This window comes from Bombina bombina, chromosome 4 (assembly GCF_027579735.1).
Source record: "Bombina bombina isolate aBomBom1 chromosome 4, aBomBom1.pri, whole genome shotgun sequence".
Lineage (NCBI taxonomy): Eukaryota > Metazoa > Chordata > Amphibia > Anura > Bombinatoridae > Bombina > Bombina bombina.
In genome coordinates this window covers 264,428,486-264,442,024 of record NC_069502.1, presented here as the reverse complement: position 1 = coordinate 264,442,024, position 13,539 = coordinate 264,428,486, and the positions used below count along the sequence as shown (strand labels likewise).

The 13,539-nt window shown below is 40.4% G+C and overlaps 1 protein-coding gene across 1 annotated transcript in view; it reads right to left on the bottom strand.

Annotated features, from left to right (window-relative positions):
- Positions 1 to 216: 216 nt before the first annotated feature.
- Positions 217 to 13,539, bottom strand: part of POLR2D (RNA polymerase II subunit D) — a 29,276-nt gene continuing 15,953 nt past the window's right edge. Inside the window, exons 3-4 of the mRNA XM_053709955.1 lie at positions 1,193 to 1,288; positions 217 to 522 (exon numbers count right to left, since the gene is read on the bottom strand). Of these exons, the coding sequence (XP_053565930.1) occupies positions 444 to 522; positions 1,193 to 1,288 (175 nt within the window). The 3' untranslated portion in view covers positions 217 to 443. The remainder of the gene's footprint in view (positions 523 to 1,192; positions 1,289 to 13,539) is intronic.

The following is a 13,539-nucleotide window of genomic DNA, read 5'->3' as shown; positions in this document are numbered from 1 at the left end:
GTTAAACTGAATTGTGGGTGTGGTGAGGGGTGGATTTATAGGCATTTTGAGGTTTGGGAAACTTTGCCCCTCCTGGTAGGATTGTATATCCCATACGTCACTAGCTCATGGACTCTTGCCAATATGAAAGAAATGAATTTATCAGGTAAGTTCTTACATAAATTATGTTATTTTTTCACACACAATACCTGCAGGAAAAGGGAGGATATTAACAAATGCACAAACTGCTTCTTTAATGTAAAAAAAGAAAAACAAAACAATTTTTTTTTTTTATATACAGCAAAATATACCTAAACAAAATGAACAAAAAGAATAACTCATTTCATAATGGAAAAGTCTGAGAAACGGGGATTTAAATTAAAGAATGTCTTCTTGATGGTACACAACAGTTGGAGTTAGATGTCCAGTCGGTGTTAAGGGTTAACCATGTAAAGGTTTCCTCCTTAATACTGAAAGCTTCGTTTGGTCTGAATATCATCCAGGATTTGCTGCAGCTCCTCTTCTTCAAACCGCCCTTCTAAACTGGAAGGATATTAAAAAAAATAATTAGAGGCAAACAAGGGAAATGAATATCAAAATTAAATTTCCTTGTTGAAAGCAAAGACAGTATGTACATATCCTACACTACTGGGAGCTAGCTGGCAATTAATGGCTACACATTTGTCTCTTGTCATTGGCTCAGGTGTTTTCAAATAGCTCCCAGTAGCACATTGCTGCTCTGGAGCCAACCACTGCAAAGGGATTAAACATAGTTAAACAGTTATATAAAAGCAATAGTGCTATAATAAAATGCTCTAACATATGAGAGATTTTGCACTCTTATATACCACTTTAAAGGGTATTAAAATGTTTTATATATTTAATAAGCACTATTATTATCCAAGTGATAGACTAGATCATATTCAACACAATTTGTTTTGCAGGCCTTCAGTAAAATGCCTGTTGAGTCCCTTACAATTAAGTGTGTATGTATAACTGGCAGAGACATTTTAAAATGGTAAAATAAATATACAGCAAGCGAAGCACAAATACAGTCTTCCAGGTTTATCACGTGCACAAGGTTGGAAATATAACCTTATAGAAAATGTTACAGATCTATGCAATGGTAAATATAGGCAACAGCCTAATTTCTTAACAGTCCAAAGCAAGTAAAAATGTATTTTACATTTAAATAAATCTACTGGGCAGTTACCTTGGTATCAGAGCTTTAGCCTCATCTGCTGTCTCTGGACATAGATTGGCTAAACATGCCAATTCAAACCTGTGCAGTTTTTTCTGTAGCAACAAACTGTGGAAGAAAAAGAATCATGTTATAGTGTAGTAGCAAACGCATGATAAACTAACTGTAAAATTATACAGCCAGATTTATGTCAAATCTACCTTTCATTACATTCCAGTGCTGACCTGTTTGCAGCAATTCTCCTTCAGATACCTGCAGTGTAACAGGTTCCATAATGGCAGTACCTATGTTTAGAAGAAGGTGCATGAAATGTATTTAGTGTCCCTTTAAAATTGCATGCTCTATCTGAATCATGGACGTTTTAATTTTGACTTTCTAAATTGCTTCATTCTCTCGGCATCCTTTGCTGAAAGCAAATCTAGGTAGGCTTGGGAGAAGCAATGCACTATTGGGATCTAGTTACCAATTGGTGGCTGCACACATATGCCTAGTCATTGAACAAATTTAGTGAGACCGCTAGCTCCCAGTAGTGCTTTGCTGCTCCTTCAACAAAGGTTACCAAGAGATTAAAGCAAATTGTATATTAAAAGTAAACTGCAAAGTTGTTTAAAACTGATCTATTTGAATCATGAGAGTTTCCCCCCATGACTTAGATAATAGAAGTAATTTGGAAAGTTGTTTAAAACTGCATGCTCTCTTTCTAATATGCTTCATTCCCATGATATCCTTTATTGAAAAGCATATCTAAATAGGCTCAGTAGCTGCTGATTGGTGGCTGGACATAGATGCCTCGAGTGATTGGCACACCCATGTGCATTGCTATTTCTTCAACAAAGGATATCTGAAAAATGAAGCAAATTACATAATAGAAGTAAATTGGAATGTATAAAATTATATTCTCTATCTGAATCATGAAAGAAATATTTTGTGTTTTATGTCCCGTTAAAGGGACACTGAACCCAATTTTTTTTCTTTCGTGATTCAGATAGAGCATGCAGTTTTAAGCAACTTTCTAATTTACTCCAATTATCACATTTTCTTCATTCTCTTGGTATGTTTATTTGAAAAGCAAGAATGTAAGTTTAGATGCCGGCCCATATTTGGTGAACAACCTAGGTTGTTCTTCCCGATTGGTGGATAAATTCACCCACCAATAAACAAGTGCTGTCCAGTGCCTGAACCAAAAATTGTCTGTCTCCTTAGCTTAGATGCCTTCTTTTTCAAATAAAGAAAAATTGATAATAGGAGTAAATTAGAAAGTTGCTCTATCTGAATCATGAAAGAAAAAAATTTGGGTTCAGTGTCCCTTTAAATATACATAAATTGTAACAATAATTCTGCAACTATCTCCTTTCAAAACTCTGAAAGAAAATTCTTCCCACCCCCAAACAAAGTCTATATAGAAGATATGAATATTTAAAAAAGGGACAGTAAAATAAAAATTAAACTTTAATGATTCATTAAGAGCATGCAATTTTAAACAACTTTCCAATTTACTGTTATGTAATTTGCTTTGTTCTCTTTGTTGAAAAGCATACCTAGGTAGGCTGATGAGCTGTAATGCACTACTGTGAGATAGCTGCTGATTGGTGGCTGCACATATATGCCTTGTCATTGAGTAACCAATGTGTTCAGCTAGCTCCCAGTAGCACATCACATACAAAGAGAATAAACCAAAATTTGATAACGTAAGTGGGAAAGATGTTTATTATTATTGTGTGATGTACGTTACTTTTGAAAGAAAAATGTTGGGTTTCTTGTCCCTTTAAATGACCATTATAGTGTTAAAATGACATGTTCTATTCCATTAGAGCATGCAATTTTATTACTATACTGGCACTTTAACATATGCACCTTCTGCTTAAACTCTTTTTTAAGGCTGTATTCATAACTATGACAAAGTTTTTAACATTAACCCCTTCGTGACCAGAACACTTTTCCATTTTCTGACCGTTTGGGACGAGGGCTATTATTACATTTCTGCTGTGTTTGTGTTTAGCTGTAATTTTCCTCTCACTCATTTACTGTACCCACACATTATATACCGTTTTTCTAACCATTAAATGGACTTTCTAAAGATACTATTATTTTCATCATATCTTATAATTTAATATACATTTTTTTATAAAATGAGGGGGGAAAAACAAAAACATCCACACTTTTTCTAACTTTGACCCCCAAAATCTTACACATCTACAACCACCAAAAAAAAACTCCTACGCTAAATAGTTTCTAAATTTTGTCCTGAGTTTAGAAATACTCCGTGTTTACATGTTATAAGTACAAGAAGCACTATTTCCAAACCATTTTTTTTTTCAAAATTAGTGATAGTTACATTGGAACATTGATATCTGTCAGTAAACCCTGAATATCCCTTGACATATATATATTGTTAGTAGACGACCCAAAATATTGATCTAGGCCCATTTTAGTATATTTCATGCCACCATTTCACTGCCAAATGCGATCAAATTTAAAAAAAAAAAAAAAAAAAAAGTAAATTTTTCACAATTTTAGGTTTCTCAATGAAATTATTTACAAACAGCTTGTGCAATTATGGCACAAATGGTTGTAAATGCTTCTCTTGGATCCCCTTTGTTCAGAAATAGACATATATGGCTTTGGCGTTGCTTTTTGGTAATTGGAGGCTGCTAAATACCACTGCGCACCACACGTGTATTATGCCCAGCAGAGAAGGGGTTAATTAGGTAGCTTGCAGGGTTAATTTTAGCTTTAGTGTAAAGATCACCCTCCCACCTGACACATCCCACCCCCTGATCCCTCCCAAACAACTCTCTTCCCTTCCCCACAATTGTCCCCGCCATCTTGAGTACTGGCAGAAAGTCTGCCAGTACTAAAATAAGGCTTTAAATAATTATGTAGCTCTGATGGACCCCCCTAAGCCCCCAACCTCCCTGATCTCCCCCAAACAGCTCTCTAACCCTCCCCCTCGCTACCTGTAGTGTAGCAGCCCCCCCTCAAAGTCACCCTAGCTAACCCCCTCCCAGATCCTCCGATCGTTATTTTTCCCCCTCTCCCTCGCCCTCCCCATTCACTTTCATTGATGGCCCCCACCCGGCATGCACATAGAGGAACCGGATGCCGGGTAGCGATGGGCCGCCCACCAGCCAATGCTCCCACCCACTAACGATGATCGATCGGCACCAGTGCTACCGGTGCAGAGAGGGCCACAGAGTGGCTCTCTCTGCATCGGTTTGTAAAAAAATTGGTATTGCAGGATGCCTCAATATCAAGGCATCACTGCAATACCATAAAAAAAGACCAGAGGACGAGCCAGGAACGTCCTTGGTCGTTAAAGTGAATGTCAAATTTGATGCTAAAATGCCCGGTTTTTAAAAATTCGATTAAAAACAGGGGCACTTTAATTCATCAAAATTTACATGTCACTCCTGTTGAGAAAAAACAAATAAACAAAACAACTTACCTTTTAAACTTCACAGTATCTCCAGCTTCCTCCGCCCGTCGCAAAGCCTCTTCCTGGGTCTAAAATGAGGAATCTGGCTTCCTCCAATCATGGCGTTGAATCAGACACCGATTCCCCAGGGGGGGGGGAAGCCGTGATTGGAGGATGACCTATCCATCATTTCTGACGTCAGAATGTCTTGCAACAACCGGAGGAAGCTGGAGCTGCTTTGAAGATTAAAAACATAATTTATGCTTACCTGATAAATTTATTTCTCTTGTAGTGTATTCAGTCCACGGATCATCCATTACTTATGGGATATATTCCCTTCCCAACAGGAAGTTGCAAGAGGATCACCCAAAGCAGAGCTGCTATATAGCTCCTCCCCTCCACGTCATATCCAGTCATTCGACCGAAACAAGACAAGAAAGGAGAAACCACAGGGAGCAGTGGTGACTGGAGTTTTAATTAAAATTTAGATCTGCATTAAAAAAAAGACAGGGCGGGCCGTGGACTGAATACACTAGAAGAGAAATAAATTTATCAGGTAAGCATAAATTATGTTTTCTCTTGTTAAGTGTATTCAGTCCACGGATCATCCATTACTTATGGGATACCAATACCAAAGCTAAAGTACACGGATGATGGGAGGGACAAGGCAAGAACTTAAACGGAAGGAACCACTGCCTGTAGAACCTTTCTCCCAAAAACAGCGTCCGAAGAAGCAAAAAAGTGTCAAATTTGTAAAATTTTGAAAAAGTGTGAAGCGAAGACCAAGTCACAGCCTTGCAAATCTGTTCAACAGAGGCCTCATTCTTAAAGGCCCAGGTGGAAGCCACAGCTCTAGTGGAATGAGCTGTAATTCTTTCAGGGGGCTGCTGTCCAGCAGTCTCATAGGCTAAACGTATTATGCTACGAAGCCAAAAGGAGAGAGAGGTTGCCGAAGCTTTTTGACCTCTCCTCTGTCCAGAGTACACGACAAACAGGGAAGAAGTTTGACAAAAATCTTTAGTTGCCTGTAAATAGAACTTCAGGGCACGGACGACGTCCAGATTATGCAAAAGTCGTTCCTTCTTTGAAGAAGGATTAGGACATAATGATGGAACAACAATCTCCTGATTTATATTCCTGTTAGAAACTACCTTAGGTAAAATCCCAGGTTTAGTACGCAGAACTACCTTGTCTGAATGGAAAATCAAATAAGGAGAATCACAATGTAAGGCAGATAACTCAGAGACTCTTCAAGCCGAGGAAATAGCCATCAAAAACAGAACTTTCCAAGATAAAAGCTTAATATCAATGGAATGAAGGGGTTCAAACGGAACCCCTTGAAGAACTTTAAGAACCAAGTTTAAGCTCCATGGCGGAGCAACAGTCTTAAACACAGGCTTAATCCTAGCCAAAGCCTGACAAAAAGCCTGGACGTCTGGAACTTCTGCCAGACGTTTGTGTAAGAGAATAGACAGAGCAGAAATCTGTCCCTTTAACGAACTAGCAGATAAGCCCTTTTCTAATACCTCTTGTAGAAAGGACAATATCCTAGGAATCCTAACCTTACTCCATGAGTAACTCTTGGATTCGCACCAATATAAATATTTACGCCATATCTTATGGTCAATTTTTCTGGTAACAGGCTTCCGTGCCTGTATTAAGGTATCAATAACTGACTCCGAGAAGCCACGCTTTGATAGAATCAAGCGTTCAATCTCCATGCAGTCAGCCTCAGCGAAATTAGATTTGGATGGTTGAAAGGACCTTGTATTAGAAGGTCCTGCCTCAGAGGCAGAGACCATGGTGGACAGGACGACATGTCAACTAGGTCTGCATACCAGGTCCTGCGTTGCCACGCAGGCGCTATCAGAATCACCGATGCTCTCTCCTGTTTGATCTTGGCAATCAGTCGAGGTAGCAGCGGAAATGGTGGAAATACATAAGCCATGTTGAAAACCCAAGGGGCTGCCAGAGCATCTATCAGCGCCGCTCCCGGGTCCCTGGACCTGGATCCGTAACAAGGAAGCTTGGCGTTCTGGCGAGACGCCATGAGATCCAGTTCTGGTTTGCCCCAACGATGAATCAGTTGAGCGAAGACCTCCGGATGAAGTTCCCACTCCCCCGGATGAAAAAACTGGCGACTTAGAAAGTCCGCCTCCCAGTTCTCCACGCCTGGGATGTAGATCGCTGACAGGTGGCAAGAGTGAGACTCTGCCCAGCGAATTATCTTTGAGACTTCTAACATCGCTAGGGAACTCTCCTGGTTCCCCCTTGATGGTTGATGTAAGCCACAGTCGTGATGTTGTCCGACTGAAATCTGATGAACCTCAGTGTTGCTGAGGCCAAGCTAGAAGAGCATTGAATATTGCTCTCAACTCCAGAATATTTATTGGGAGGAGTTTCTCCTCCTGAGTCCATAATCCCTGAGCCTTCAGGGAGTTCCAGACTGCGCCCCAACCTAGAAGGCTGGCATCTGTTGTTACAATCGTCCAATCTGCCCTGCAAAAGGTCATCCCCTTGGACAGATGGACCCGAAAAAGCCACCAGAGAAGAGAATCTCTGGTCTCTTGATCCAGATTTAGTAGAGGGGACAAATCTGAGTAATCCCCATTCCACTGACTTAGCATGCATAATTGCAGCGGTCTGAGATGCAGGCGCGCAAATGGTACTACATCTATTGCAGCTACCATTAAGCCGATTACTTCCATGCACTGAGCTACTGACGGGCGTGGAATGAAATGAAGGACACGGCAAGCATTCAGAAGCTTTGATAACCTGGACTCCGTCAGGTAAATCTTCATCTCTATAGAATCTATAAGAGTCCCCAGGAAGGGAACCCTTGTGAGTGGTAATAGAGAACTCTTTTCCACGTTCACCTTCCACCCATGCGACCTCAGAAATGCCAGAACTATCTCTGTATGAGACTTGGCAATTTGAAAACTTGACGCTTGTATCAGAATGTCGTCTAGGTACGGAGCCACCGCTATGCCTCGCGGTCTTAGCACCGCCAGAAGTGAGCCCAGAACCTTTGTAAAAATTCTCGGGGCCGTAGCTAACCCGAAGGGAAGAGCTACAAACTGGTAATGCCTGTCTAGAAAGGCAAATCTTAGGTACCGATAATGATCTTTGTGAATCGGTATGTGAAGGTAGGCATCCTTTAAGTCCACTGTGGTCATGTATTGACCCTCTTGGATCATGGGTAGGATGGTTCGAATAGTTTCCATTTTGAATGATGGAACTCTTAGGAATTTAAGATTTTTAGGTCCAAGATTGGTCTGAAGGTTCCCTCTTTCTTGGAAACCACAAACAGATTTGAGTAAAAACCTTGCCCTTGTTCCGTCCGCGGAACTTGGTGGATCACCCCCATTACTAAGAGGTCTTGTACACAGCGTAGAAATGCCTCTTTCTTTATTTGGTTTGTTGACAACCTTGAAAGATGAAATCTCCCTTGTGGAGGAGAAGCTTTGAAGTCCAGAAGATATCCCTGAGATATGATCTCCAACGCCCAGGGATCCTGGACATCTCTTGCCCAAGCCTGGGCGAAGAGAGAAAGTCTGGCCCCCCACTAGATCCTTTTCCGGATAGGGGGCCCTCTCTTCATGCTGTCTTAGGGGCAGAAGTAGGTTTTCTGGCCTGCTTGCCCTTGTTCCAGGACTGGTTAGCTTTCCAGCCCTGTCTGTAACGAGCAACAGTTCCTTCCTGTTTTGGAGCGGAGGAAGTTGATGCTGCTCCTGTCTTGAAGTTACGAAAGGCACGAAAATTAGACTGTTTGGCCTTTGATTTGGCCCTGTCCTGAGGAAGAGTATGACCCTTACCTCCAGTAATGTCAGCAATAATTTCTTTCAAGCCGGGCCAGAATAAGGTCTGCCTTTTGAAAGGAATATCAAGCAATTTAGATTTAGCAGTCACGTCAGCTGACCAGGATTTAAGCCATAGCGCTCTGCACGCCTGGATGGCGAATCCGAGGTTCTTAGCTGTTAGTTTGGTTAAATGTACAACGGCATCAGAAACAAATGCGTTAGCTAGCTTAAGTGCTTTAAGCTTGTCCATAATCTCGTCCAATGGAGCTGTGCGAATGGCCTCTTCCAGAGACTCAAACCAGAATGCCGCAGCAGCAGTGACAGGCGCAATGCATGCAAGGGGCTGTAAGATAAAACCTTGTTGAATAAACATTTTCTTAAGGTAACCTTCTAATTTTTTATCCATTGGATCCGAAAAAGCACAACTATCCTCCACCGGGATAGTGGTACGTTTAGCTAAAGTAGAAACTGCTCCCTCCACCCTAGGGACCGTCTGCCATAGGTCCCGTGTAGTGGCGTCTATTGAAAACATTTTCCTAAATATAGGAGGTGGGGAAAAGGGCACACCGGGTCTATCCCACTCCTTGCTAATAATTTCTGTAAGCCTTTTAGGTATAGGAAAAACGTCAGTACACACCGGCACCGCATAGTATCTATCCAGCCTACATAATTTCTCTGGAATTGCAACTGTGTTACAGTCATTCAGAGCCGCTAAAACCTCCCCTAGCAATACACGGAGGTTCTCAAGCTTAAATTTAAAATTAGAGATCTCTGAATCCGGTTTCCCTGGATCAGATCCGTCACCCAGAGAATGAAGCTCTCCGTCCTCCTGTTCTGCAAATTGTGACGCAATATCGGACATGGCTCTCACATCATCAGCGCGCTCTGTCCTTAACCCAGAGCTATCGCGCTTGCCTCTTAATTCTGGCAATTTAGATAATACCTCTGTCATAACAGCAGCCATGTCTTGCAAAGTGATTTGTAAGGGCCTCTCTGATGTACTTGGCGCCACAATATCACGCGCCTCCTGAGCGGGAGGCGAAGGTACTGACACGTGAGGAGAGTTAGTCGGCATAACTTCCCCCTCGTTGTCTGGTGATAATTTCTTTACAGATAAAGACTGACTTATTTAAAGTGACATCAATACATTTAGTACACATATTTCTATGGGGCTCCACATTGGCCTTCAAACATAGTGAACAAACAGATTCATCTGTGTCAGACATGTTTAAACAGACTAGCAATGAGACTAGCAAGCTTGGAAAATCCTTTCAAATAAGTTTACAAGCAATATAAAAAACGCTACTGCGCCTTTAAGAAGCACAAAAAAACTGTCACAGTTGAAATAACAATGAACCAAATCAGTTATAGCAACCAAATTTTCACAGTAAATGTATTAAGTTAAAAAAGCATTGCACCCACTGCAAATGGATGATTAACCCCTTAATACCCAAAACGGATAATCAATTTAACAATTAACGTTTTTATCACAGTCAAACACACTGTCACAGGTCTGCTGTGACTGATTACCTCCCTCAAAATGAATTTTGAAGACCCCTGAGCTCTCTAGAGACGTCCTGGATGAAGGAGGAAGAAGCAGGAAGATTGTGACTGAATTTTTACTGCGCAAAAAAGCGCTAAAATAGGCCCCTCCCACTCATATTACAACAGTGGGAAAACTCAGTTAACCTTTTCTATGCAGAAATATACATCAGCCATGTGGAAAAAATCATGCCCCAAAAGATTTATCACCAAAGTACCTCACAAAAACAAATAACATGCCAGTAAACGTTTTAAACATACATTTTAAAAGTTATGTAGTGTTATCAATAAGCCTGCTACCAGTCGCTTCTACTGCAGTTAAGGCTCATATATTACTTCAGTATTAACAGCATTTTCTTAGTCAAATTCCATTCCTTAGAAAATTACTTTACTGTACATACATTCATCAGCCTGATATCAGTCACTACTACTGCATTTAAGGCTGTACTTACATTACATCGGTATCAGCAGTATAGTCAATTCCATTCCTTAGAAAAAATATTTTACTGCACATACCTCATCTGCAGGGAACCCTGCATGCTATTCCCTTTCTGAAGTTACCCCACTCCTCAGAATGGGCGAGAACAGCCAGTGGATCTTAGTTACTTCTGCTAAGATCATAGAAAACGCAGGCAGATTCTTCTTCTAAATACTGCCTGAGAGAAAAAACAGCACACTCCGGTGCCATTTAAAAATAAACTTTTGATTGAAGAAATAATTAAGTATAAAAACTCCACACTCCTCTCACACCTTCCTACTATGTTGAGAGTTGCAAGAGAATGACTGGATATGACGTGGAGGGGAGGAGCTATATAGCAGCTCTGCTTTGGGTGATCCTCTTGCAACTTCCTGTTGGGAAGGGAATATATCCCATAAGTAATGGATGATCCATGGACTGAATACAGTTAACAAGAGAAAACATAATTTATGTAAGAACTTACCTGATAAATTCATTTCTTTCATATTAGCAAGAGTCCATGAGCTAGTGACGAATGGAATATACATTCCTACCAGGAGGGGCAAAGTTTCCCAAACCTTAAAATGCCTATAAATACACCCCTCACCACACCCACAATTCATTTTAACAAATAGCCAAGAAGTGGGGTGATAAAAAAGGAGCGAAAGCATAAAAAATAAGGAATTGGAATAATTGTGCTTTATATAAAGAAAATCATAACCACCACAAAAAGGGTGGGCCTCATGGACTCTTGCTAATATGAAAGAAATGAATTTATCAGGTAAGTTCTTACATAAATTATGTTGTTTTCTTTCATGTAATTAGCAAGAGTCCATGAGCTAGTGACGTATGGGATATAAATACCCAAGATGTGGAACTTCCACGCAAGAGTCACTAGAGAGGGAGGGATAAAATAAAGACAGCCAATTCCGCTGAAAAATGAATCCACTACCCAAATCAAAAGTTTCAATTTTAAAAATGAAAAAAACTGAAATTATAAGCAGAAGAATCAAACTGAAACAGCTGCCTGAAGTACTATTCTACCAAAAACTGCTTCTAAAGAAGAGAAAACATCAAAATGGTAGAATGTAGTGAAAGTATGCAAAGAAGACCAAGTCATTGCTTTGCAAATTTGATCAACAGAAGCTTCATTCTTAAAAAGCCCAGGAAGTAGAAACTGACCTAGTAGAATGAGCCGTAATCCTCTGAGTCGGGGAATAATCCGACTCCAAATAAGCATAATGAATCAAAAGCTTAACCAAGATGCCAAAGAAATGGCAGAAGCCTTCTGACCTTCCTAAAACCAGAAAAGATAACCAACAGACTAGAAGTCTGTCTGAAATCTGAGTAGCTTCAACATAATAAAATGAAGCATTTTCAGCCCCCGCGAGCCTAACAGCCCACAGGAAAAAAAGTCAAATTTTAAAAAGGTAAGAAAAATTTAATATTCAAATGCATTATCCCAAATAATGAAACTGACTGTCTGAAATAAGGAATATTGAACATCCTGAATCAAGGCAAATAAATGTTTAAACACATATTTAGAACTTTATATAAAAGTGCCCAACCATAGCTTAGAGTGTCACAGAAAATAAGACTTACTTACCCCAGGACACTCATCTACATATATTAGAAAGCCAAACCAGTACTGCAGTGCTTTCCAAACTGTGTGTCGGGACACACTAGTGTGTCGGCAGCAGTGTGTAGGTGTCTCCCTGCTTCAGCACAATTTTTTTTTAAATTTAATTATTATTTTTTTTTTTTGGGGGGGGGGGGGTTCTGACTTTCCACCTGCTTGCTACGCATATCACATGGTTGACACGTGATTGATACCTAGGGGGTCACAGATCATCTTATCCTATTGCCGCAGCTCAGTGGGAACTGAAACTATTCCAATTGGCGGCACATTGGCTCCTGACTGCACATGTAGTCTCCTTAATTGGCTCGTGACTGCATGTGTAGTCAGTGAGTGCGACAGCAGTGTGCTTAAAGCGCGGGCAGTAGTCAGACTTACCGAGTGCGGCAGCTTAAACGCTGAGCTGAAGTCAGAAGTCAGTGGGGGGGGGGGGGGGTTGCAGCTAGCTCCCAGTAGTTCATTGCTGCTCCTGCTCTTGATATATGGATAGGAAGTGGAAGCTTAAAAATGCTTGCTGATGAAATTCGAGTGTCTTTATCAAATATCCCACCAAATCTTCAGAAACTGTGTTCCTTTGTTTCAACCTCATACATAACATTAAAATAGTAAGTAGGTATTGGTGTAGTTATTTTTTAATTCTTGCACATACATACTGTTACTTGTAAATACATTTAGTTATTATATCATTTATGTATGTGTCCGTATCTCTTAAAACAAGTTAGTTTAACCTCCTGTTCGCTGGTACAACTGATTTACTGTGTCACGAAATGATGTAGGGCTAAAAAGTGTGTCACCAAGATGAAAAGTTTGGAAAGCTCTGCAGTACTGAAACGAGAATCAGTAGAGGTAATGGTATATATAAGAGTATATCGTCGATCTGAAAAGGGAGGTAAGAGATGAATCTCTACGACCGATAACAGAGAACCTATGAAATAGACCCCGTAGAAGGAGATCATTGAATTCAAATAGGCAATACTCTCTTCACATCCCTCTGACATTCACTGCACAGAGGAAAACCGGGCTCCAACCTGCTGCGAAGCACATATCAACGAAGAATCTAGCACAAACTTACTTCACCACCTCCATGGGAGGCAAAGTTTGTAAAACTGAATTGTGGGTGTGGTGAGGGGTGTATTTATAGGCATTTTAAGGTTTGGGAAACTTTGCCCCTCCTGGTAGGAATGTATATCCCATACGTCACTAGCTCATGGACTCTTGCTAATTACATGAAAGAAAGGTAATTATTTTTTTTTCTCAACAGGAGTGAAATGTAAATTGATGAATTAAACTACCCCTGTTTTTAATCAAATTTTTAAAAACCGGGCACTTTAGCATCAAAATTGACATTCACTTTAAGGGTGTTTTTTGTAGGACGTTCCTGGCACGTCCTCGGATGTTAAGGGGTTAAAGGAATAGTCTAGTCAAAAACAATTTATGTAAGAACTTACCTGATAAAATCATTTCATGGTGGCGAGAGTCCACGAATTGTTACATATGGGATATACATTC